The sequence below is a fragment of the Salmo salar genome, chromosome 09, assembly GCF_965601325.2.
Source record: "Salmo salar chromosome 09, fSalSal1, whole genome shotgun sequence".
In the NCBI taxonomy this organism is placed as follows: Eukaryota; Metazoa; Chordata; class Actinopteri; order Salmoniformes; family Salmonidae; genus Salmo; species Salmo salar.
Genome location: NC_138299.1, coordinates 162879733 through 162904533, shown reverse-complemented (window position 1 = coordinate 162904533; position 24801 = coordinate 162879733). Strand labels below are relative to the sequence as shown.

At 41.9% G+C, this 24801-nt stretch overlaps 1 protein-coding gene across 2 annotated transcripts in view; it reads left to right on the top strand.

The window, feature by feature from the left end:
- LOC106613399 (nectin 1b) overlaps positions 1-18430 on the top strand; it is a 569428-nt gene extending 550998 nt beyond the window's left edge. The window contains exon 9 of one of the 2 annotated variants that reach the window (XM_045724940.2): positions 17994-18430. In XM_045724940.2, coding sequence (XP_045580896.1) covers positions 17994-18239 — 246 coding nt within the window. In that variant the 3' untranslated portion in view covers positions 18240-18430. The remainder of the gene's footprint in view (positions 1-17993) is intronic. The other variant, XM_045724942.2, reaches the window with a different exon arrangement.
- Positions 18431-24801: the final 6371 nt, after the last annotated feature.

Sequence of the window (24801 nt, the reverse complement as noted above, 5' to 3'; positions counted from 1 at the left end):
GTTACTGATCTCTCTAGTTCCTGTTAGCCATGCTAATGTGAGGGGGTAACTGATCTCTCTAGTTCCTGTTAGCCATGCTAATGTGAGGGAGTTACTGATCTCTCTAGTTCCTGTTAGCCATGCTAATGTGAGGGAGTAACTTAAAGCTTTTCTCCTTCCGAATTCCCAAGGCTGCTTATTGGACTGCTTTCATTCTTTATCCCCAGACTAATTAGGTACAAATAGCACTTGAAAATTATCACATCTCTGGAGTGTTACTGCTGTTAAAAGTTATGTTTTGACGTGTGCAGACATTTTTTTTTATATTAAAATATGTCACATTAGATGTTTTCCGATTAATATGCGATAGCCTATCACTGATCTAGGGGTGGGTGTGGAACATGTCCAAAGAACAAAATATTTGGACAAATAAGTCCTACTGTGGGGAAAGCATTAACAGCAGAAACAACAGGAAGTAAAGTACTTAAGGGTAACTTCCTTGCAGTCATGCTTCTCTAAAATCTCCTTCAATGTTTCCCAAAAAGTCACAGAAGCAACCACTTGACAAAGTCAGAGTTGTTCAGGCAGCGTTCTTCACTACTGACCTGAAAATAAATTAACTTTTAAGAAAGTCTAGTTAATGAATTGGGGATGTGTAACATGTTTTAAAAGTTTCACCCTTTACCATAGCCTTTACCATAGCCTTTACCATAGCCTTTACCATATCCTTTACCATAGTCTTTACAATAGCCTTTACCATAGCCTTTACAATAGCCTTTACAATAGCCTTTACCATAGCCTTTACCATATCCTTTACAATAGCCTTTACCATAGCCTTTACCATAGCCTTTACCATAGCCTTTACCATAGCCTTTACCATAGCCTTTACCATAGCCTTTACCATAGCCTTTACCATAGCCTTTACCATAGCCTTTACCATAGCCTTTACCATAGCCTTTACCATAGTCTTTACAATAGCCTTTACCATAGCCTTTACCATAGCCTTTACAATAGCCTTTACCATAGCCTTTACAATAGCCTTTACAATAGCCTTTACCATAGCCTTTACCATAGCCTTTACCATAGCCTTTACCATAGCCTTTACAATAGCCTTTACAATAGCCTTTACCATAGCCTTTACCATACCCTTTACCATAGCCTTTACCATAGCCTTTACCATAGCCTTTACAATAGCCTTTACCATAGCCTTTACCATAGCCTTTACCATAGCCTTTACCATAGCCTTTACCATAGCCTTTACCATAGTCTTTACCATAGTCTTTACAATAGCCTTTACCATAGCCTTTACCATAGTCATGAAATCTATGCAGCCTACTCACTCACTTTTTATAGCTACTGTTTACAGGCCTCCTGGGCCATATGCAGTGTTCCTCACTGAGTTCCCTGAATTCCTATCGGATCTTGTAGTCATAGCAGATAATATTAAAATTTTTGGTGACTTTAACATTCACATGGAAAAGTCCACAGACCCACTCCAAAAGGCTTTCGGAGCCATCATCGACTCAGTGGGTTTTGTCCAACATGTCTCTGGACCTACTCACTGCCACAGTCATACTCTGGACCTAGTTTTGTCCCATGGAATAAATGTTGTGGATCTTAATGTTTTTCCTCAAAATCCTGGATTATCGGACCACCATTTTATTGCGTTTGCAATCGCAACAAATAATCTGCTCAGACCCCAACCAAGGAGCATTAAAAGTCGTGCTATAAATTCTCAGACAACCCAAAGATTCCTTGATGCCCTTCCAGACTCCCTCTGCCTACCCAAGGACGTCAGAGGACAAAAATCTGTTAACCACCTAACCGAGGAACTCAATTTAACCTTGCGCAATACCCTAGATGCAGTTGCACCCCTAAAAATTAAAAACATCTGTCATAAGAAACTAGCTCCCTGGTATACAGAAAATACACGAGCTCTGAAGCAAGCTTCCAGAAAATTGGAACGGAAATGGCGCCACACCAAACTGGAAGTCTTCCGACTAGCTTGGAAAGACAGTACCGTGCAGTATCGAAGAGCCCTCACTGCTGCTCGATCATCCTATTTTTCCAACTTAATTGAGGAAAATAAGAACAACCCGAAATGTATTTTTGATACTGTCGCAAAGCTAACTAAAAAGCAGCCTTCGCAAATGGAGGATGGCTTTCACTTCAGCAGTAATACATTTATGAACTTCTTTGAGGAAAAGTTCATGATCATTAGAAAGCAAATTACGGACTCCTCTTTAAATCTGGGTATTCCTCCAAAGCTCCATTGTCCTGAGTCTACACAACTCTGCCAGGACCTAGGATCAAGGGAGATACTAAAGTGTTTTAGTACTATATCTCTTGACATAATGATGAAAATAATCATGGCCTCCAAACCCTCAAGCTGCATACTGGACCCTATTCCAACTAAACTACTGAAAGAGCTGCTTCCTGTGCTTGGCCCTCCTATGTTGAACATAATAAACGGCTCTCTATCCATCGGAAGTGTACCAAGCTCACTAAAAGTGGCAGTAATAAAGCCTCTCTTGAAAAAGCCAAATCTTGACCCAGAAATTATAAAAAACTATCGGCCTATATCGAATCTTCCATTCCTCTCAAAAATTTTTGAAAAAGCTGTTGCACAGCAACTCACTGCCTTCCTGAAGACAAACAATGTATACGAAACGCTTCAGTCTGGTTTTAGACCCCATCATAGCACTGAGACTGCACTTGTGAAGGTGGTAAATGACCTTTTAATGACGTCAGACCGAGGCTCTGCATCTGTCCTCGTGCTCCTAGATCTTAGTGCCGCTTTTGATACCATCGATCACCACATTCAATTGGAGAGATTGGAAACCCAAATTGGTCTACATGGACAAGTTCTGGCCTGGTTTAGATCTTATCTGTCGAAAAGATATCAGTTTGTTTCTGTGAATGGTTTGTCCTCTGACAAATCAATTGTAAATTTCGGTGTTCCTCAAGGTTCCGTTTTAGGACCACTATTGTTTTCACTATATATTTTACCTCTTGGGGATGTCATTCGAAAACATAATGTTAAATTTCACTACTATGCGGACGACACACAGCTGTACATTTCAATGCAACATGGTGAAGCCCCAAAATTGCCCTCGCTAGAAGCCTGTGTTTCAGACATAAAGAAGTGGATGGCTGCAAACTTTCTACTTTTAAACTCGGACAAAACAGAGATGCTTGTTCTAGGTCCCAAGAAACAAAGAGATCTTCTGTTGAATCTGACAATTAATCTGGATGGTTGTACAGTCGTCTCAAATAAAACTGTGAAGGACCTCGGCGTTACTCTGGACCCTGATCTCTCTTTTGAAGAACATATCAAGACTGTTTCAAGGACAGCTTTTTTCCATCTACGTAACATTGCAAAAATCAGAAACTTTCTGTCCAAAAATGACGCAGAAAAATGAATCCATGCTTTTGTTACTTCTAGGCTGGACTACTACAATGCTCTACTTTCTGGCTACCCGGATAAAGCACTAAACAAACTTCAGTTAGTGGTAAATACGGCTGCTAGAATCCTGACTAGAACCAAACAATTTGATCATATTACTCCAGTGCTAGCCTCCCTACACTGGCTTCCTGTTAAGGCAAGGGCTGATTTCAAGGTTTTACTGCTAACCTACAAAGCATTACATGGGCTTGCTCCTACCTATCTTTCCGATTTGGTCCTGCCGTACATACCTACACGTACGCTACGGTCACAAGACGCAGGCCTCCTAATTGTCCCTAGAATTTCTAAGCAAACGGCTGGAGGTAGGGCTTTCTCCTATAGAGCTCCATTTTTATGGAATGGTCTGCCTACCAATGTGAGAGACGCAGACTCAGTCTCAACCTTTAAGTCTTTACTGAAGACTTATCTCTTCAGTAGGTCCTATGATTAAGTATAGTCTGGCCCAGGAGTGTGAAGGTAAACGGAAAGGCTGGAGCAATGAACCGCCCTTGCTGTCTCTGCCTTGCCGGTTCCCCTCTTTCCACTGGGATTCTCTGCCTCTAACCCTTTTACAGGGGCTGAGTCACTGGCTTACTGGTGTTCTTCCATGCTGTCCATGGGAGGGGTGCGTCACTTGAGTGGGTTGAGTCACTGACGTGGTCTTCCTGTCTGGGTTGGCACCCCCCCTTGGGTTGTGCCATGGCGGAGATCGTTGTGGGCTATACTCGGCCTTGTCTTAGGACGGTAAGTTGGTGGTTGGAGACATCCCTCTAGTGGTGTGGGGGCTGTGCTTTGGCAAAGTGGGTGGGGTTATATCCTGCCTGTTTGACCCTGTCCGGGGGTATCATCGGATGGGGCCACAGTGTCTTCTGATCCCTCCTGTCTCAGCCTCCAGTATTTATGCTGCAGTAGTTTATGTGTCGGGGGGCTAGGGTCAGTCTGTTACATCTGGAGTATTTCTCTTGTCTTATCCGGTGTCCTGTGTGAATTTAAATATGCTCTCTCTAATTCTCTCTTTCTCTCTTTCTGTCTTTCTCTCGGAGGACCTGAGTCCTAGGACCATGCCTCAGGACTACCTGGTATGATGACTCCTTGCTGTCCCCAGTCCACCTGGCCGTGCTGCTGCTCCAGTTTCAACTGTTCTGCCTGCGGCTATGGAACCCTGAACTGTTCACCGGACGTGCTTGTTGCACCCTCGACAACTACTATGATTATTATTATCTGACCCTGCTGGTCATTTATGAACATTTTAACATCTTGACCATGTTCTGTTATAATATCCACCCTGCACAGCCAGAAGAGGACTGGCCACCCCTCATAGCCTGGTTCCTCTCTAGGTTTCTTCCTAAGTTTTTGGCCTTTCTAGGGAGTTTTTCCTAGGGAGTTTTTCCTAGCCACCGTGCTTCTTTCACATGCATTGCTTGCTGTTTGGGGTTTTAGGCTGGGTTTCTGTACAGCACTTTGAGATATCAGCTGATGTACGAAGGGCTATATAAATACATTTGATTTGATTTGATTTGAATCAGAATTTGCTTTTCCCCAGGAAAGGGATTTATTACAGACAGAAATACTCTTCAGTTTCATCTGTTGTCTGGGTGGCTGGTCTCAGATAATTCCTCAGGTGAAGAAACCCGATGTGGAGGTCCTGGGCTGACGTGGTTACATGTGGTGTGCGGTTGTGAGGCCGGTTGGACGTACTGCCAAATTCTCTAAAACGACATTGTAGGCGGTTTATGGTACAGAAATTAACATTAAATTATCTGGCAACAGCTCTGCTGGACATTCCTCCAGTCAGCATACCAATTGCAGGCTCCCTCAAAACTTGAGACATCTATGGCATTGTGTTGTGTGACAAAACTGCACATTTTGGAAGGAAGAATTGGATTCGGGGGTGACCAGTGAGATATACCTGCTGGAGCGCATGCTACTGGTGGGTGCTGCTATGGTGACCAGTGAGCTGAGATAAGGCGGGGCTTTACCTAGCAGAGACTTGTAGATGACCTGGAACCAGTGGGTTTGGCGACGAGTATGAAGCGAGGGCCAGCCAACAAAAGCATACAGGTCGCAGTGGTGGGTAGTATATGGGGCTTTGGTGACAAAACGGATGGCACTGTGATAGACTGCATCAAATTTGTTGAGTAGAGTGTTGGAGGCTATTTTGTAAATGACATCGCCGAAGTCGAGGATCGGTAGGATGGTACATTTTATGAGGGTATGTTTGGCAGCATGAGTGAAGGATGCTTTGTTGCGAAATAGGAAGCCGATTCTAGATTTAATTTTGGATTGGAGATTGATGATTGATGTGAGTCTGGAAGGAGAGTTTACAGTCTAACCAGACACCTAGGTATTTGTAGTTGTCCACATATTCTAAGTCAGAACCGTCCAGAGTAGTGATGCTGGACGGGCGGGCAGGTGCGGGCAGCGATTGGTTGTAGAGCATGCGTTTAGTTTTACTTGCATTGAAGAGCAGTTGGAGGCCACGGAAGGAGAGTTGTATGGCATTGAAGCTCGTCTGGAGGTTAGTTAACACTGTGTCCAAAGAAGGGCCAGAGGTATACAGAATGGTGTCGTCTGCATAGCGGTGGATCAGAGAATCACCAGCAGCAAGAGCGACATCATTGATGTATAAAGAGAAGAGAGCCAACCCGAGAATTGAACCCTGTGGCACCCCCATAGAGACTGTCAGAGGTCCAGATAACAAGCCCTCCGATTTGAAACACTGGACTGACAAACTGAACTCTGTCAAAGAAGTAGTTGGTGAACCAGGCGAGACAGTCATTTGAGAAACCAAGGCTGTTGAGTCTGCCCATAAGAATGTGGTGATTGACAGGGTTGAAAGCCTTGGCCAGGTCGATGAATACGGCTGCACAGTAATGTCTCTTATCGATGGCGGTTATGATGTCGTTTAGGACCTTGAGCGTGGCTGAGGTGCACCCATGACCAGCTCTGAAACCAGATTGCATAGCGGAGAAGATACGGTGGGATTCGAAATGGTCGGTGATCTGTTTGTTAACTTAGTTTTCGAAGACCTTAGAAAGGCAGGGTAGGATCGATATAGGTCTGTAGCAGTTTGGGTCTAGAGTGTCTCCCCCATTGAAGAGAGCTTTCCAATCTTTGGGAACCTCGGACGATACGAAAGAGAGGTTGAACAGGCTAGTGATAGGGGTTGCTACAATTTCGGCAGATCATTTTAGAAAGAGAGGATCCAGATTGTCTAGCCCGGCTGATTTGTAGGGGTCCAGATTTTGCAGCTCTTTCAGAACATCAGCTATCTGGATTTGGGTGAAGGAGAATTGGGGGAGTTTTGGGCAAGTTGCTGTGGGGGGTGCAGGGCTGTTGATCGGAGAGGGGTAGCCAGGTGGAAAGCATGGTCAGCCATAGAAAAATGCTTATTGAAATTCTCAATTACAGTGGATTTATCGGTGGTGACAGTGTTTCCTAGCCTCAGTAGAGTGGGCAGCTGGGAGGAGGTGCACTTATTCTCCATGGACTTTACAGTGTCCCAGAACTCTTTTGGGTTTGTGTTAAGGATAACAATGTCTGCTTGAAAAAGCTAGCCTTTGCTTTCCTACCTGCCTGTGTATATTGGTTCCTAACTTCCCTGAAAAGTTGCAGATCACGGGGGCTATTCGATGCTAATGCAAAACACCACAGGATGTTTTTGTGCTGGTCAATGGCAGTCAGGTCTGGAGAGAACCAAGGGCTATATCTGTTCCTGGTCCTAAATGTCTTGAATGGGGCATGCTTATTTAAGATGGTGAGGAAGGCACTTTTAAAGAATAACCAGGCATCCTCTACTGACGGGATGAGGTCAATAGCCTTCCAGGATACCCGGGCCAGGTCTATTAGAAAGGCCTGCTCGCTGAAGTGTTTTATGGAGCGTTTGACAGTGATGAGGGGTGGTCGTTTGACCGCAGACCCATTACGGATGCAGGCAATGAGGCAGTGATCGCTGAGATCAGCAGAGGTGTATTTGGAGGGCAGGTTGGTCAGGATGATATCTATGAGGGTGCCCGTGTTTACAGATTTGGGGTTGTACCTGGTGGGTTCATTGATCATTTGATTGAGATTGAGGGCATCAAACTTAGATTGTAGGATGGCCAAGGTGTTAAGCATGTCCCAGTTTAGGTCACCTAGCAGCTCGAGCTCTGAAGATAGATGAGGGGCAATCAATTCACATATGGTGTCCAGGGCACAGCTGGGGGCAGAGGGTGGTCTATAGCAAGCGGCAGCGGTGAGAGACTTGTTTCTGGAAAGGTGGATTTTTAAAAGTAGAAGCTCGAATTGTTTGAGTACAGACCTGGATAGTAAGACAGAACTCTGCAGGCTATCTCTGCAGTAGATTGCAACACAGCCCCCTTTGGCAGTTCTATCTTGTCGGAAAATTGTATAGTTAGGGATGGACATTACAGGGTTTTTAGTGGTCTTCCTAAGCCAGGATTCAGACACGGCTAAGACATCCGGGTTGGCAGAGTGTGCTAAAGCAGTGAATAAAACAAGGGAGGAGGCTTCTAATGTTAACATGCATGAAACTAAGGCTTTTACGGTTACAGAAGTCAACAAATGAGAGCACCTGGGGAGTAGGAGCGGAGCTAGGCACTGCAGGGCCTGGATTAACCTTTTACATCACCAGAGGAACAGAGGAGGAGTAGGATAAGGGTACGGCTAAAGGCTATCAGAACTGGTCGTCTAGTACGTTCAGAACAGAGAGCAAAAGGAGCAGGTTTCTGGGCGTACCGTACAGACTAAGGTATGGTAGGATGTGAGTACATTGGAGGTCAACCTAGGCATTGAGTAATGATGAGACAGATATAGTCTCTAGAGACGTTTAAACCAGGTGATGTCACCGCATATGTGGGAGGTGGAACTAAATGGTTGGTTAAGGCATATTGAGCAGGGCTAGAGGCTCTACAGTGAAATAAGACAATAATCACTAACCAGGACAGTAATGGACCAGGCATATTGATATTAGGGAGAGGCATGCGTAGCCGGGTGATCATAGGGGTCCAGTGAGTGGTTGGGCTGGCTGATTCAGACAGCTTGCAGGCTGGGGCTAGCAAGCTAGCAGAAGGGCCTTAGAGGGAAATCTCGACGGAGGAAAGTCTGTTTTAGCCTCCGCGTGCGGTGGCATGGACAGACCAGTCGTAGGGTTCTGAGTAGCAGAGGGGTACAAGTCCAATTGGCAAAATAGGTATTGTGTCCCAAGAAATTGGCCGATGTGTCTATTCAGCTAACAGTTCAATATGCTCTAGACAGCTAGGGGGCCATGGCTAGCAGGCTAGCAGGGGACGTCGCAATGTAGGGGCCAGTTGAGTACCCCCTCGAGCAGACTACGTTGTATTCCAGTCGTGAAGGATTGGCGGGGTTCCGTGCCCCGAGGTCCGGGTATTGTAGCCCAGGAGTGTCTGATGGGCCTCTTCAGCTAGCCGGGAGAATGTGCCTAGCATGGGCTAGCTCCAGGCTAATTGGTGCTTGCTTCGGGACAGACGTTAGCCAGGAGTAGTCACTCGGGTAGCAGCTAGCTAGCTGCGATGGTCCAGGTGAAAAGGTCCAGAGCTTGCGGTAGGAATCCGGCGATATGGAGAGAAAATAGGTCCGGTATGCTCTGGTTTGAGTCGCATTGTACAAACTGGTGAGAGCTTTCCAAGCTAAAGGTTAGCTGATGACCGCTTGCAGTGGTTAGCTGACTACTAGCTAGTGAGCTGGCTAGCTTCTGTTGGGGGATTCCAGTTCCGAGGTTAATAAAAGTACTTTAGAAAAAACAGATCCCCACCACATTGGTTGCAGGAGAGTATTTTGAAGTTGAGGTTTAGAAAATATATAAAAAAGATATGCGAAGAAAAATATATGAAAAGATAAATACATGGGACACGACAAGACGAAGGACAAAGACGTCTGACTGCTATGCCATCTTGGATCTAGAGCAGAAGCAGAAATAAGCCTTTTGTGTATATGGAAAATTTTGAGGATCTTTTATTTCAGCTCATGAAACATTGGACCTACGTACTTTTGTTCAGTATAATTTCACAGTGCATCAGGAGCACTCTACTGTGATTCCACACAGAGCCTTTTGGAGTATTTTCTGGTTAGCTCGTTCTCAGTCTCATTGAACACCAAGTGTTGCTTGCTAGCTAGCTTGCCGCTTAATGTAAGTTGTTTTCTCAAAATGTATGTTAGCTAGCTAAGTTAGCCATGTTGTTAATATAACTCCCATGTGCTGTCAACATCAGGATACATTTTGAGAGCACTAGTTTGCAGATGTCATAAAGTGCTTACACAAAAACCCAGCCTAAAATCCAAAAGAGCAAGCAATGCAGATGTAGATGCACGGTGGCTAGGAAAAACTCCCTAGAAAGGTGGGAACCTAGGAAGAAACCTAGAGAGGAACCAGGCTCTGAGGGGTGGCCAGTCCTCTTCTGGCTGTGTCGGGTGGAGATTATAACAGTTAATGGCCCTTAAGGCCAGATCGTTTTTCAAGATGTTGAAATGTTTATAGATGACCAGCAGGGTTAAATAATAATCACGGTGCTTATAGAAGGTTCAACAGGTTAGCACCTCAGGAGTAAATGACAGTTGGCTTTTCATAGCCAAACATTCAGAGGTCGAAACAGTAGATGCGGTTGAGAGAGAGAGAGACAGAGAGAGAGAGACAGAGAGGGACAGAGAGAGAGAGAGATACAGAGAGAGAAATTCAGAGAGACAGGGAGACAGAAAGAGCGATACAGAGACAGAGAGAGTGAGATCGACATAGAGAGAGAGAGAGACAGAGAGATACAGAGAGAGAGATACAGAGAGAGAGAGAAAGAGAGATAGACAGAAAGAGAGATAGAGAGACAGAAAGACAGAGAGACAGAGAGAGTGAGATCGACATAGAGAGAGACAGAGAGAGACAGAGAGAGAGAGACAGAGAGAGACAGAGAGAGACAGAGAGAGACAGAGAGAGAGAGACAGAGAGAGACAGAGAGAGAGAGAGAGAGAGAGAGAGAGAGAGAGAGAGAGAGAGAGAGAGCAGAGGATGGAAACAGCAGGTCCGGGATAAGGTAGCAGTTCCGGTGAACAGGTCAGGGTTCCATAGCCGCAGGCAGAACAGCAGAAACTGGATCAGGAGCACGACCAGGTGGACTGGGGACAGGGACAGCCAGGAGTCGTCAGGCCAGGTAGTCCTGAGGCATGGTCCTAGGGCTCAGGTCCTGTGGGAGGGGAGGGTGAGATGGGAGAATTAGAGGGAACATACTTAAGATCACACAGGACACCAGAGAAGACAGGAGAAATTCACCAGATAGGACAGACTGACCCCAGCCCCCCGGCCCATAGACTACTGCAGAATAGATACTGAGGACTGAGACTGTGGCCCCGTCCAAAGATACCCCCGAACAAGGCCAAGCAGGCAAGGTATAACCTCACCTACTTGCCAAAGCATAGCCCTTACACCAACAGAGGGATATCAACTGTCCACCAACTTACTAACCAGAGATAAAGTGGAGAATAGCCCACAAATGTCTCTCCCACCACACACGCCTGGGATGGTGCAAGACCGGACAGGAAGATAACATCAGTGACTCAACCCACTCAAGTTGAGTATAGAGAAAAAATCCTGTCAAGACGTGAAACACCCCTCCTAGGGACGACATGGAATAGCACTAGCAAGCCAGTGACTCAGCCCGCGTAATTGGGTCAGAAGCAGAGAATCCCAGGGGAGATGGACAGGCAAAGACAGCAAGGGTGTTTCGTCACTCCAGTGCCTTGCTGTTCACCTTCACACCCCTGGGCCAGACTACACTCAATCATAGGACCTACTGACCATTCCATAAAAATGGAACTCTATAGGAGCCTGCCTGCAAACTGTTTGCTTAGAAATTCTAGGAGTCTTCTGACTATAGTGTAGGTGTAGGTATGTACGACAGGACCAAATTGGAAAGATAAATTGGAAAGATAGGTATGAACAATTTAATGTAATGCTTTGTAGGTTTTCTCCTAGGTTAGCAGTAAAAACTTGAAATCAGCCCTAGCCTTACCAGCAAGCCAGCACCGGAGTAATACGATAAAATGTTTTGGTTCTACTCAAGATTATAGCAGATGTACTTAGCTGAAGTTAATTTAGTATCTGGGTAGCCAGAGAGTAGAGCATTGCAGTAGTCTAATCTTGAAGTGACTAAAGCATGGAATAGCATTTCTGCATAAGAGTGAAAACAATAGTGGTCCTAAAACGGAACCTTCAGGAACACAGTAACGTACCATTGATTTGTCAGAGGACAAGACATCAACAGAGACAAAATTATATTTTTCCTTCAGATAAGATCTAAACCAGGCATGAACTTGTTCCTGTAAACCAATTTGGACTTCCAATCGCTACAAAATAATGTGGTGATCGATGGTAATCAAAAGCAGCATTCAGGTCTAGGAGCCTGAGGACAGATGCAGAGTCTTGGTCTGACGCCATTAAAAGGTCATTTACCACCTTCACGAGTCTCAGAGCTATGATGGGGTCTAAAACCAGACTGCAGTGCTTTGTGTACATTATTTGTCTTCAGGAAGGCAGTGAGTTGCTGAGGAACAGCTTTTGAAGTTTTGTTTTTGAGGAATGGGAGGTTCAATGTTGGATGATGGTTAAAAAATGTTCCAGGTCAAGGTTTGTCTTTATTACTGCCACCTTTAGCTAGTTTCATGTGACAATATTTTTTTTGTTTTAGCAGTGTGTAAGTGGTGCGTAACCGGTGGCAGGGAAGTCAGACGCAGGAGAGCAGGACTTGGTAACAGCCGGAGCAGTTTAATCGCAAAACCAACGGCATACAAATAACAAGATATGGGTACAAAAACCCGTTGCGCACCAATCAACACGTGCACAAGCACTTACAATAAACAATCCCACACAAAGACATGGGGGGAACAGAGGGTTAAATACACAACAAGTGATTGAGGGAATTGAAACCAGGTGTGTGTGAAGACAAGACAAAACACATGGAAAATGAAAAGTGGATCGATGATGGCTAGAAGACCGGCGACGCCGACTGCCGAGCGACGCCCGAACAAGGAGAGGACCCGACTTCGGCGGAAGTCGTGACACAGTGAGACTGCATCTAGGCTATTAGGCAAAGTTACGTTTAAATCCATTGGTTAAGTGGTAAAAATGTTGTACTCCGACTTCCTAGAGTAGGTGGAGGGAGTCTAGAAGGGTGTCAAGGAATCTTTGTGTTGTCCGAGAATTTATATTGTAGCTCTTGATAATCCTTGTTTGGGATCTGAGCAAATGATTTGTTGCGATTGCAAATGTAATAAAATGATGGTCCAATAGTCCAGGATTATGAATTAAAAACTATTCGATCTACAAAATCTATTCCACGGGACAAAACTAGATCCAGTGTATGACTGTGGCAATGAGTAGGTCCAGAGACATGTTTGACAAAATCCAATGACTCGATGATGGCTCCAAAAGCCTTTTGGAGTGGGTCTGTGGACTTCTCCATGTGAATATTGAAGTCACCAAAAATGTGAATATTATCTTACCATGACTAGGTCCCATAGGTCCAATAGGAATTCAGGGAACTCAGTGAGGAATGTTGTGTATGGCCCAGGAGGCCTGTAAACAGTAGCTATAAAAAAAGTACATCTTCCTAGCTAAATTACACGCTGAAGCTTGATGATTATAGTGGCGCCGACGGATATGGCTGCTGTGCTTTTAGCTTTTTGTAGTATTTCGTTTTTTTTATGTGTTATTTCTTACATTATTTGCCCCAGGACATTTTTTTTGTGTTATTACAGACAGACGGGAATAACTTTTGGATATCAGAGCGCCGATGACTCACCGGCATTACAGGCATTACAACCAGGAATACGACTTCCCCGAACCGGATCCTTTGTTTTTACCCCCCAGGGAAATTGAACTGATCCCAGAGGCTGTTCTGCCGGCGGAAAAGACGCACTCGGAGCAGACTTTTAGCCCCACCGCTTCCGAGTATATTACTATCTAATGTTCAGTATATTACTATCTAATGTTCAGAATATTACTATATAATGTTCAGTATATTACTATCTAATGTTCAGTATATTACTATCTAATGTTCAGAATATTACTATATAATGTTCAGTATATTACTATCTAATGTTCAGTATATTACTATCTAATTACTATCTAATGTTCAGTATATTACTATATAATGTTCAGTATATTACTATCTAATGTTCAGTATATTACTATCTAATGTTCAGAATATTACTATATAATGTTCAGTATATTACTATCTAATGTTCAGTATATTACTATCTAATTACTATCTAATGTTCAGTATATTATTATATAATGTTCAGTATATTACTATCTAATGTTCAGAATATTACTATATAATGTTCAGTATATTACTATCTAATGTTCAGTATATTACTATATAATGTTCAGTATATTACTATCCAATGTTCAGTATATTACTATCTAACGTTTATTATATTACTATCTATTGTTCAGTCTATTACTATCTAATGTTCAGTATATTACTATCTAATTACTATCTAATGTTCAGTATATTACGATCTAATGTTCAGTATATTACTATATAATGTTCAGTATATTACTATCTAATTACTATCTAATGTTGAGTATATTACTATCTAATGTTCAGTATATTACTATCTAACGTTCAGTATATTACTATATAATGTTCAGTATATTACTATATAATGTTCAGTATATTACTATCTAATGTTCAGTATATTACTATCTAATGTTCAGTATATTACTATCTAATGTTCAGTATATTACTATCTAATGTTCAGTATATTACTATCTAATTACTATCTAATGTTCAGTATATTACTATCTAACATTCAGTATATTACTATCTAATGTTCAGTATATTACTATATAATGTTGAGTATATTACTATCTAATTACTATCTAATGTTGAGTATATTACTATCTAATGTTCAGTCTATTACTATCTAATTACTATCTAATGTTCAGTATATTACTATCTAATGTTCAGGATATTACTATCTAACGTTCAGTATATTACTATCTAATGTTCAGTATATTACTATCTAATTACTATCTAATGTTCAGTATATTACTATCTAATGTTCAGGATATTACTATCTAATGTTCAGTATATTAGTATATCATGTTCAGTATATTACTATCTAATGTTACGTATATTACTATCTAATGTTCAGTATATTACTATATAATGTTCAGTATATTACTATCTGATGTTCAGAAAATTACTATCTAATGTTCAGGATATTACTATCTAATGTTCAGTATATTACTGTCTAATGTTAAGTATATTACTATCTAATGTTCAGTATATTACTATCTAATGTTCAGTATATTACTATCTAACGTTCAGGATATTACTATCTAATGTTCAGGATATTACTATCTAATGTTCAGTCTATTACTATCTAATGTTCAGTCTATTACTATCTAATGTTCAGTATATTACTATCTAATGTTCAGTATATTACTATCTAATGTTCAGTATATTACTATCTAATGTTCAGTATTTTACTATATAATGTTCAGTATATTACTATATAATGTTCAGTATATTACTATCTAATGTTCAGTCTATTACTATCTAATGTTCAGTATATTACTATCGAATGTTCAGCATATTACTATCTAATGTTCAGTATATTACTATCTAATGTTCAGTATATTACTATCTAATGTTCAGTATATTACTATCTAATATTCAGTATATTACTATCTAATGTTCAGTATATTACTATCTAATGTTCAGTCTATTACTATCTAATTACTATCTAATGTTCAGGATATTACTATCTTATGTTCAGTATATTACTATATAATGTTCAGTATATTACTATATAATGTTCAGTATATTACTATCTAATATTCAGGATATTACTCGCTAATGTTCCATTCTCCGGATAATAAAGTTGACAAGCTCAGAGCGAGGATTTCTTTCCAGAGAATGACATCAGGGATTGTAGCATACTCTGTTTCACGGAAACATGGCTCTCTATATGTAGTGTCTGAGTCCGTTCAGCCAGTTGGGTTGTCAGTTTATTGCGCTGACAGGTATAAATATCTCTCCGGGGAGAAGAAGGGCAGGGGTGTATGTTTCATGATTTACTACTCATGGTACTCATGGTGTGATTGTGATAACATAAGGGAACTCATTAATCAGAGAGACCAAAGATAACCCTGAAGGAGCTGCAAATCTCCATAGCAGAGATTGGAGTATCTGTCCATAGGACCACTTTAAACCGTACACTCCACAGAGCTGGAGTTTAAGGAAGAGTGGCCAGACAAAAATAAGCAAACCTGTTTGGTGTTCGCCAAAAGGCATGTGGGAGACTCCCCAAACATATCAAAGAAGGTACTCTGGTCAGATGAGACAAAAATAAAAAAATTTGGCCATCAAGCAAAACGCTATGTCTGGCGCAAACCCCCCTCATTACCCTGAGAACACCATCCAACGTGGATAACAATATCCCTCTACTCTCTACACTTGCCAGTTTAAGCCTCAGAAAGCACCATCTTCGGATTAGCTTTTACGTCGGATTAGCCTTTACGTCGGACTAGCCTTTACGTCGGACTAGCCTTACGTCGGTGTAAGAGGTGTTTAACTGGCGGCAGAGAAGTCAGACGCAGAAGGGAAATAACTGTTTCCAACGGCACAGTTTAATAATAAAACCCACCGGAAAACAGAGTAATAAAAATCAATGGGTAACATAACCCGACGCACACCAATACAGACGAACACAAACACTTACAATAAACAATCTCCGACAAGGACAAGGACATGAGGGGAAACAGGGGGTTAAATACACAACATGTAATTGATGGGATTGGAACCAGGTGTGAAGGAAGACAAGACAAAACCAATGGAAAATGAAAAATGGATCAGTGATGGCTAGAAGGTCGGTGACGTCGACCGCCGAAACATCGCCCGAACAAGGAGAGGGACCGACTTCGGCGGAAGTCATGACAGTCGGATTAGCCTTTACGTCGCTGGATGATTTTTTTAAAGTCTAATATTGCAGATAATGGAGTCACCAACGACTAGGGTTTTCATTTTGTCAGAGCTAACGGTGGGAGGCTTCGGCGTCTCAGACCCCGTAACGGGAGGAGGAGAGACCTGAGAAGGCTTGGCCTCTGACTCCGACTCCTCGGTGCTTAGTGAGGAAAACCGGTTAAAAGTTTCTATCGGCTGAATGAGCGACACAGGTTGAGCATGCTGACTGCATTTCTTTCCAGAAGCCGTGATAAAATTGTCCGGCTGCGGGGGACAGTGCAGGGGTAATAGACTACCTGTCTTTACTGGTGGCACAGATGCTGTATCATCCTTTCCTACATTTAAATTGCCCTTGTCTAACATTTGCATCTGAAGCCGAGCTTGCAACTCGTCTATCCTCAAATTAAAGCAACAGTTCTCCTCTATATTATAACTACAACGACTGCAATGAGAACGTATAATATTACATAGCTTTCTCTCCTCGAGGAGGTCCTGCAGATCCATTTCAGATAAAGTCTGGGGTGAAAAAGTTGAGTGGAAAATTGTCAAAACTAACTTTGGGAAACAGTGGCACTCCAAAAGGTTTATTTAAAAAGGACAAAAAAAGACATCACCTCATTTCACTTTTTAATTTTTTTGTCCGGACAGGCTAATGCGTTTCGGCAGTTCTGCCTTCATCAGAGCGTCAAGAGACTTGCCATAGTGTCACGTCCTGACCAGCAGATGGAGCTAGTGTTTTAGTTTTGGGGTCAGGACGTGGCATGTTTGTGTTGGTTTAATGTTGGGTGGATGATTGGGACTTCCAATTGAAGGCAGGTGTGTATAGTTGCCTTTGATTGGAAGTCCTATATAGGTGTGTGTGTTTTTCTTTGGGGTTGTGGGTGGTTGTTTTTTGCACTGCGTTTCTAGCCTGCAGAACTGTAGCTGTTGTCACTTCGTTTGCATTGTTAAGTGGATGCTCTACTCCTTTATTTTAATTAAAGATGAGTATTCACGTACCTGCTGCGCCTTGGTCCATTTCTACAGAAGACAACCGTTACACATAGACGTTGTTTTTTTATTTGCAGATGCCTACAGGAGGTGATCATTACAATTGCTCTGGGAGGACGGTACATAGTAGTAATGAAAACATGAATGTGAACCAACAATTATTACAAAATATAAAACAAATACACAGATCATCAAAATAAACTTGATAAATAGGATTTAGTTTTTTTTTGTTGTGCATTTTGTTGCAATTTTTATACTCCCAAGCATCTATTTTTGGAGGCTTTACTGTGCAAAAGGAAATAGCAAAATGCACCATAACATTATGAATTCACTTTGTTGCTATCCAAGCTAAGTCAGCGGAGGATACGTGGTACATGTCCTCATCCTGATTGACCCCCGTCCCGTCCCTTGATGAAGAAATATTGTCAAAACTGTAGTCACACTGGAAATACCGTTAGTGGAAAGATGTTGTAACTAGTGTAATAGCAGTGTTACTACACAGACGTAAAAAAATAAACCATCTTTATCTAAAGTTTTCCAAATAATGTAATTGATTCTTAATTTCTTAAAGTTTGTTTTTCATTCTGTCTTTGTTTCCACAGAACTGTGGGTGGCAAGAACCATCCAACCCGGCTGAACATGTGAGCTACCATCGAGTCTACAACAAGGAACACTGTCTCGAGTCACAACCAACTCAGGCCTACCCCCCTCCTGTTACCTTCTTACCCCAGAACCCCTACACACATCCTCTCTCCAACAACCCCCTGTACCCCGCCAGCTACCCCGCCCAAGGCCAAGGTCAGGGCGAGGCGCCACGGCCCCTCTTCCCTAAGGAGCAGTCCGTGTGAACCCCTGAAATCATTCTGGAGCTCCAGCTCAGTAAGAGCCATCATCAGAGCTGATGTAACCTGAAATACAGGAAGCTACACCAAGCTTTGCTCTAAGGGTGTGTATGCTATGCCACCCCCACCACCACCACCACCACCTCTCTCTCTCTGTCTCTCTCTGTCTCTCTCTCTCTCTCTCTCTCCCTCTATCTGTCTCTCTCTCTGTCTCTCTCTCTCTCTCTCTCTGTCTCTCTGTCTGTCTGTCTCTCTCTCTCGTCTCTCTCTCTCTCTCTCTCTCTCTCTCTCTCTCTCTCTCTCTCTCTCTCTCTCTCTCTCTCTGTTTCTATGAGCCTGATGATGGAGTGGGCCTCCCCCTGCTATGATGGAAGTGTCAGTAGTTTGTGGACCTTAAAACCTTGTGTGTTGTGCACTGCATGTTCCACCGAGGCTGTCAGTATGACTCCTCATCTTGTGCTGTTATTGTAGACACCACTGCCATCACATTCCACTCCACTCAGCCTCACCCTTACCCTCACCACCCTAATGTAGGTGTGCTCTTCAACTAGCTGTCCTCGATGTCTTGATTGCTTCCATATCCTTGTATATGTTCATTTTTAACTTTTGCCAAGTGTTCAACAATGTACAATATACACCACTGTGTCACTCGAGATTTATTTAATACTTTTCTCTTCCCACATGATAGGGACCTCTTTTCTCTTCCACAGTGATAGGGACCTCTCTTCTCTTCCACAGTGATAGGGACCTCTTTTCTCTTCCACAGTGATAGGGACCTCTTTTCTCTTCCACAGTGATAGGGACCTCTCTTCTCTTCCACAGTGATAGGGACCTATTTTCTCTTCCCACAGTAGTAGGGACCTCTCTTCTCTTACCACAGTGATAGGAACCTCTTTTCTCTTCCCACATTAGTAGGGACCTCTTTTCTCTTCCCACAGTAGTAGGGACCTCTTTTCTCTTCCCACAGTGATAGGAACCTATTTTCTCTTCCCACAGTAGTAGGGACCTCTTTTCTCTTCCCACAGTGATAGGAACCTATTTTCTCTTCCCACAGTAGTAGGGACCTCTTTTCTCTTACCACATTAGTAGGGACCTCTTTTCTCTTCCCACAGTGATAGGAACCTATTTTCTCTTCCCACAGTAGTAGGGACCTCTTTTCTCTTCCCACATTAGTAGGGACCTCTTTTCTCTTCCCACAGTGATAGGAACCTATTTTCTCTTCCACAGTAGTAGGGACCTCTTATCTCTTCCCACAGTAGTAGTGACCTCTCTTCTCTTGATTGGTATACACTTTTGTATGTATGGATTTTTGTTTTATGTTTGTTAATAATCATTTGCTTGCTTCTTTATAAATACGTACATGTATGTTTGATTGCGTGTGTGATGGTGAAAGTACATGACATTTTATTTCTGTCATCATTGTTTTTAATAATAAATATTTGACATGGACTATATCAACAGGATAATTGATAGTTTGACCTGGATCACTCCTCTCAAAAACATCTACAATTAGGACTGATTTGGTTATTTTGGATTTCTAACAGTGTTATGTTATCACCCCCATAACATATAACGTCAAGCTAAGGGCTCTAAATCCAATCGAAGTACAGTTTTAAGATTTTAGAAAATCTTGTATTCTTTTAAATCTTGTAATTTATTTTTTTAAACAGATTTTATTTGCTCCATCAATTTTTTTCTTCTAATAATTGTCTGGTAGTTGATGATGGTATGATGTCACAGACAGAGCTTACCATACAGTTAGTGACATCATACCATACAGTTAGTGACATCATACCATACAGTTAATGACATCATACCATCCAGTTAATGACATCATACCATCCAGTTGATGACATCATACCATCCAGTTGATGACATCATACCATCCAGTTGATGACATCATACCATCCAGTTGATGACATCATACCATCCAGTTAATGACATCATACCATCCAGTTAATGACATCATACCATCCAGTTGATGACATCATACCATCCAGTTGATGACATCATACCATCCAGTTAATGACATCGTACCATACAGTTGATGACATCATACCATCCAGTTAATGACATCGTACCATACAGTTAATGACATCATACCATCCAGTTAATGACATCATACCATACAGTTGATGACATTATACCATCCAGTTAATGACATTGTACCATACAGTTGATGACATCATACCATCCAGTTAATGACATCATACCATCCAGTTAATGACATCATACCATCCAGTTAATGACATCATACCATCCAGTTGATGACATCATACCATCCAGTTGATGACATCATACCATCCAGTTAATGACATTATACCATACAGTTAATGACATCATACCATCCAGTTGATGACATCATACCATCCATTTGATGACATCATACCATACAGTTAATGACATCATACCATACAGTTGATGACATCATACCATCCAGTTAATGACATCATACCATCCAGTTAATGACATCATACCATCCAGTTAATGACATCATACCATCCAGTTGATGACATCATACCATCCAGTTGATGACATCATACCATCCAGTTGATGACATCATACCATCCAGTTGATGACATCATATTATTATTAATTAATATTATTATATTATTATTATCATGTTAATTTGTTTTCAAGACAACGTTTACATTCAACATCCATTTTGTCCGCTGGGACGGTGACACATGTCCAATGCTGACTTTCCATATACTGTCCATATCTGTATGAGAAATAGGTCCAGTCAGAGATCTACTGAGGTCCTTAATGCTTTGTGGCGTATTAATCAGAAGGAAAGGAAGGAGTTCCTCAGACTTACAGGTCCAATTGACCAATATGACAATCACACACCAACCAGGGCTGTCCTCAAAAAAATGTGAAAGAGCAAACAACCTCACAAAATGTATTTGTGATGCATTTTTAGAAATGTGATTTTGTTCAGATGTTTTGATCACGGCTAGAGGGTGACCAGGAGACCTTTTCTAGGACAAACCACACCTTTCTTTGTCTTATTTTAAATATTTTCGAACATGGTTTTAAGAAATATATTGCTATAAAGACTTTCAAATCAAGCTATCTAACATTCATCTTGCAGAGAATAGCACGTGTTATTGTATTTTTTTAGAGAAGGAACATTAATATACTATAGTAGGCCAGTTATTTTACAATAGAACCATGCTATGCTGTGACAGTGTTGATTTCAGACCATAATGTGTTTGATCAAAAAGCCAGTTAGAAGCTATTACCACGGAAACGGCACTGTCACACAAACACAACTAACTGTATTTTCATAAACTGAAAGTTCGGTGTTTTGCCATGTCAGCTGTATATTTTGGAACGACGACAACAAAAAATAATGAATTGTGTTTGTGCTCCATAAAAAAAATAAAAAATAATTTACCTTAGAGGTTTTTGAACGTGTAACAATTTAACTTTTGAACATTGGTTGTTGGGATAGAGTAAAACTTTGTTTGTGAGACTTTCTTCCGTGTCACCTTGTTTTCTTGCAATGTCTCTATATGTGTACTAGTATGGCATTAGGTTGGTCTGAAGCTGCTGGTGAAGTGTTTTATTGCTGTACCCGCTGTATGGAAACACATCTTACCCATGTAACGCCATTACTATCACTGATTTCCTCCTCCTCCTGCTCTACATCCTCCTCTCCTCCTCCTCCTCACATCCTCCACATCCACCTCGTCCTCCACATCCACCTCCTCCTTCACATCCTCCTCTCCTCCTCCTATTCCTCCCCTTCTCCTCTTCTCTGCCTGCTCTCCTTCACATCCTCCTCCTCCTCCTCCACATCCTCCTCCTCCTCACATCCTCCTCCTCCTCCACATCCTCCTCCTCCTCACATCCTCCTCCTCCACATCCTCCTCCTCCACATCCTCCTTGTCCTCGTCCTCCTCCACATCCTCCTCCACCTACTTCTCCTCCACATCCTCCTTGTCCTCCTCCTCCTCCACATCCCCCTCCTCCACATCCTCCTCCTCCTCCACATCTTCCTCCACATCCCCCTCCTCCACATCCCCCTCCTCCACATCCTCCTCCTCCTCCTCCTCCTCTTCCTCCTCATCCTCCTCCTCCTCCACATCCTCCTCCTCCTCCTCCTCCTCCTCTTCCTCCTCATCCTCCTCCTCCTCCTCCTCCTCCTCCTCCCCTTCTCCTCTTCTCTGCCTCCTCTCCTTCACATCCTCCTCCTCCACATCCTCCTTGTCCTCGTCCTCCTCCACATCCTCCTCCACCTACTTCTCCTCCACATCCTCCTTGTCCTCCTCCTCCTCCACATCCCCCTCCTCCTCCTCCTCCTCCTCCTCCTCCTCCTCCTCCACATCCACCTCCTCCTCCACCTCCTCCTCCACATCCTCCTCCTCATCCTCCTCCTCCACATCATCCTCCTCATCCTCCTCATCCTCCTCCTCCTCCTCCTCCACATCCTCCTCCTCCACATCCTCCTCCACATCCTCCTTCCCTATTATTATTATTATTTACAGTATATGCTCAGGGGTTCTTGAAAGAAGTGACACTCTCATTTGACACGTGAAATATATATTTTGTTAGACCGAATTTTGAGCTATCAAAGCATGTAAATGGAACACCTATTCATTTGTTTCACCTCCATCAAATACCATAAAAAGCATTGCACTTTTACAATTATCATTTTTGTTTTGACTTATAGTTTAAGCCTATGTTGCAGAACAGAAAAACATATTTTTTTCTGAATATTGACAAAACATGGATCTTAAGGTTGTTAGCCGTCAGTGACAGATACTCTGAACAGATACTCTGAACAGATACTCTGAACAGATATTCTGAACAGATACTCTGAACAGATACTCTGAACAGATACTCTGAACAGATTGAACAGATACTCTGAACAGATACTCTGAACAGATACTCTGAACAGATATTCTGAACAGATACTCTGAACAGATATTCTGAACAGATACTCTGAACAGATTGAACAGATACTCTGAACAGATACTCTGAACAGATACTCTGAATAGATACTCTGAACAGATTGAACAGATACTCTGAACAGATACTCTGAACAGATACTCTGAATAGATACTCTGAACAGATTGAACAGATACTCTGAACAGATACTCTGAACAGATACTCTGAACAGATACTCTGAATAGATACTCTGAACAGATTGAACAGATACTCTGAACAGATACTCTGAACAGATACTCTGAACAGATACTCTGAACAGATTGAACAGATACTCTGAACAGATACTCTGAACAGATACTCTGAACAGATACTCTGAACAGATACTCTGAACAGATACTCTGAACAGATACTCCGAACAGATACTCTGAACAGATTGAACAGATACTCTGAACAGATACCCTGAACAGATACTCTGAACAGATACTCTGAACAGATACTCTGAATAGATACTCTGAACAGATTGAACAGATACTCTGAACAGATATTCTGAATAGATACTCTGAACGGATACTCTGAACTTAAAAGTTCAATACAAACATTAGTAAAAATAAATGATTCATTCTAAAATCCCCAGTAAACAAATCTGATTGAGTTAATGTTTTAAATTGTCTACAACAATTATATTTTTAATCTTCATTCAAGTGGAGTATAATTGTGATTATTTATTTAATTACCTTACTTGCTTTATGAATAAAACCTCATTAAATACAACACGCTGTATTTGAACCTAAATTAATATCCTATCTTAATCTATAAGGCAAATGGAGTTGACAGTTTATGGTTGTGACCACGGGGGAATTCCAATATTGTTTGTTTAAATCTATCAAAAGTAGAGAACTATCCAGACCATGAGTGGTCCTGTTGCACTTCATGTCCTTATGGTATAACTGGCCCTGTTCATTCCTAATTAATTTAGGATTTTGACCAATCTGACGGAGATCAGACACGACACAAATAATTGAAAGTCACAGAGGGCTGCTGTAATAAACTAGATAAGATCGTTTTTTTTTAGTGAAGTTTGAAATTGGGATCCTTTGCTCCGGACAATGGCATATCCAGGCATGGAGCCGACATGGAAATTCATCATATTTAAAATATTAATGAAAAATATGCACACTAATCTTTACCCTATAAAATCCACCCCCACCCCCCCCCCCCCCCCCCCACCCCAAAAAATATATTTTTTAGCTCAAATAATGCAACAAAATCAATTTTTTTGTCCCTACTTTCAAGAATCCCTTTGCTACAAACTGCTGCAGCACTGGACACTAAACAGCTCCACACTTAGAAGAAAAGGTTCCAAAAGCGTTCCTCAGCTGTCCCCATAGAAGTACCCTGCTTGGTTACAGGTACTGTAGAAACCTTTTGATTCCAGGTAGAACCCTTTTGGGTGAGACAGCTGAAGAATCTTTTTTTTTTTTTCTACGAGTGTAGAGTATTGGCAAAACAACAATTGTCCAGCAATTCCTCTTTAGTGTCTACTAGCGATAGTACAGCACAAGAACCTGTATAAAACAAACTTTTTAGTGCCCACATCTATATGCCTCCTATTGATATACAGTTATCTCCTATTGAATTTTCTACTGACGATAATTGCCATGCATTTATTTAC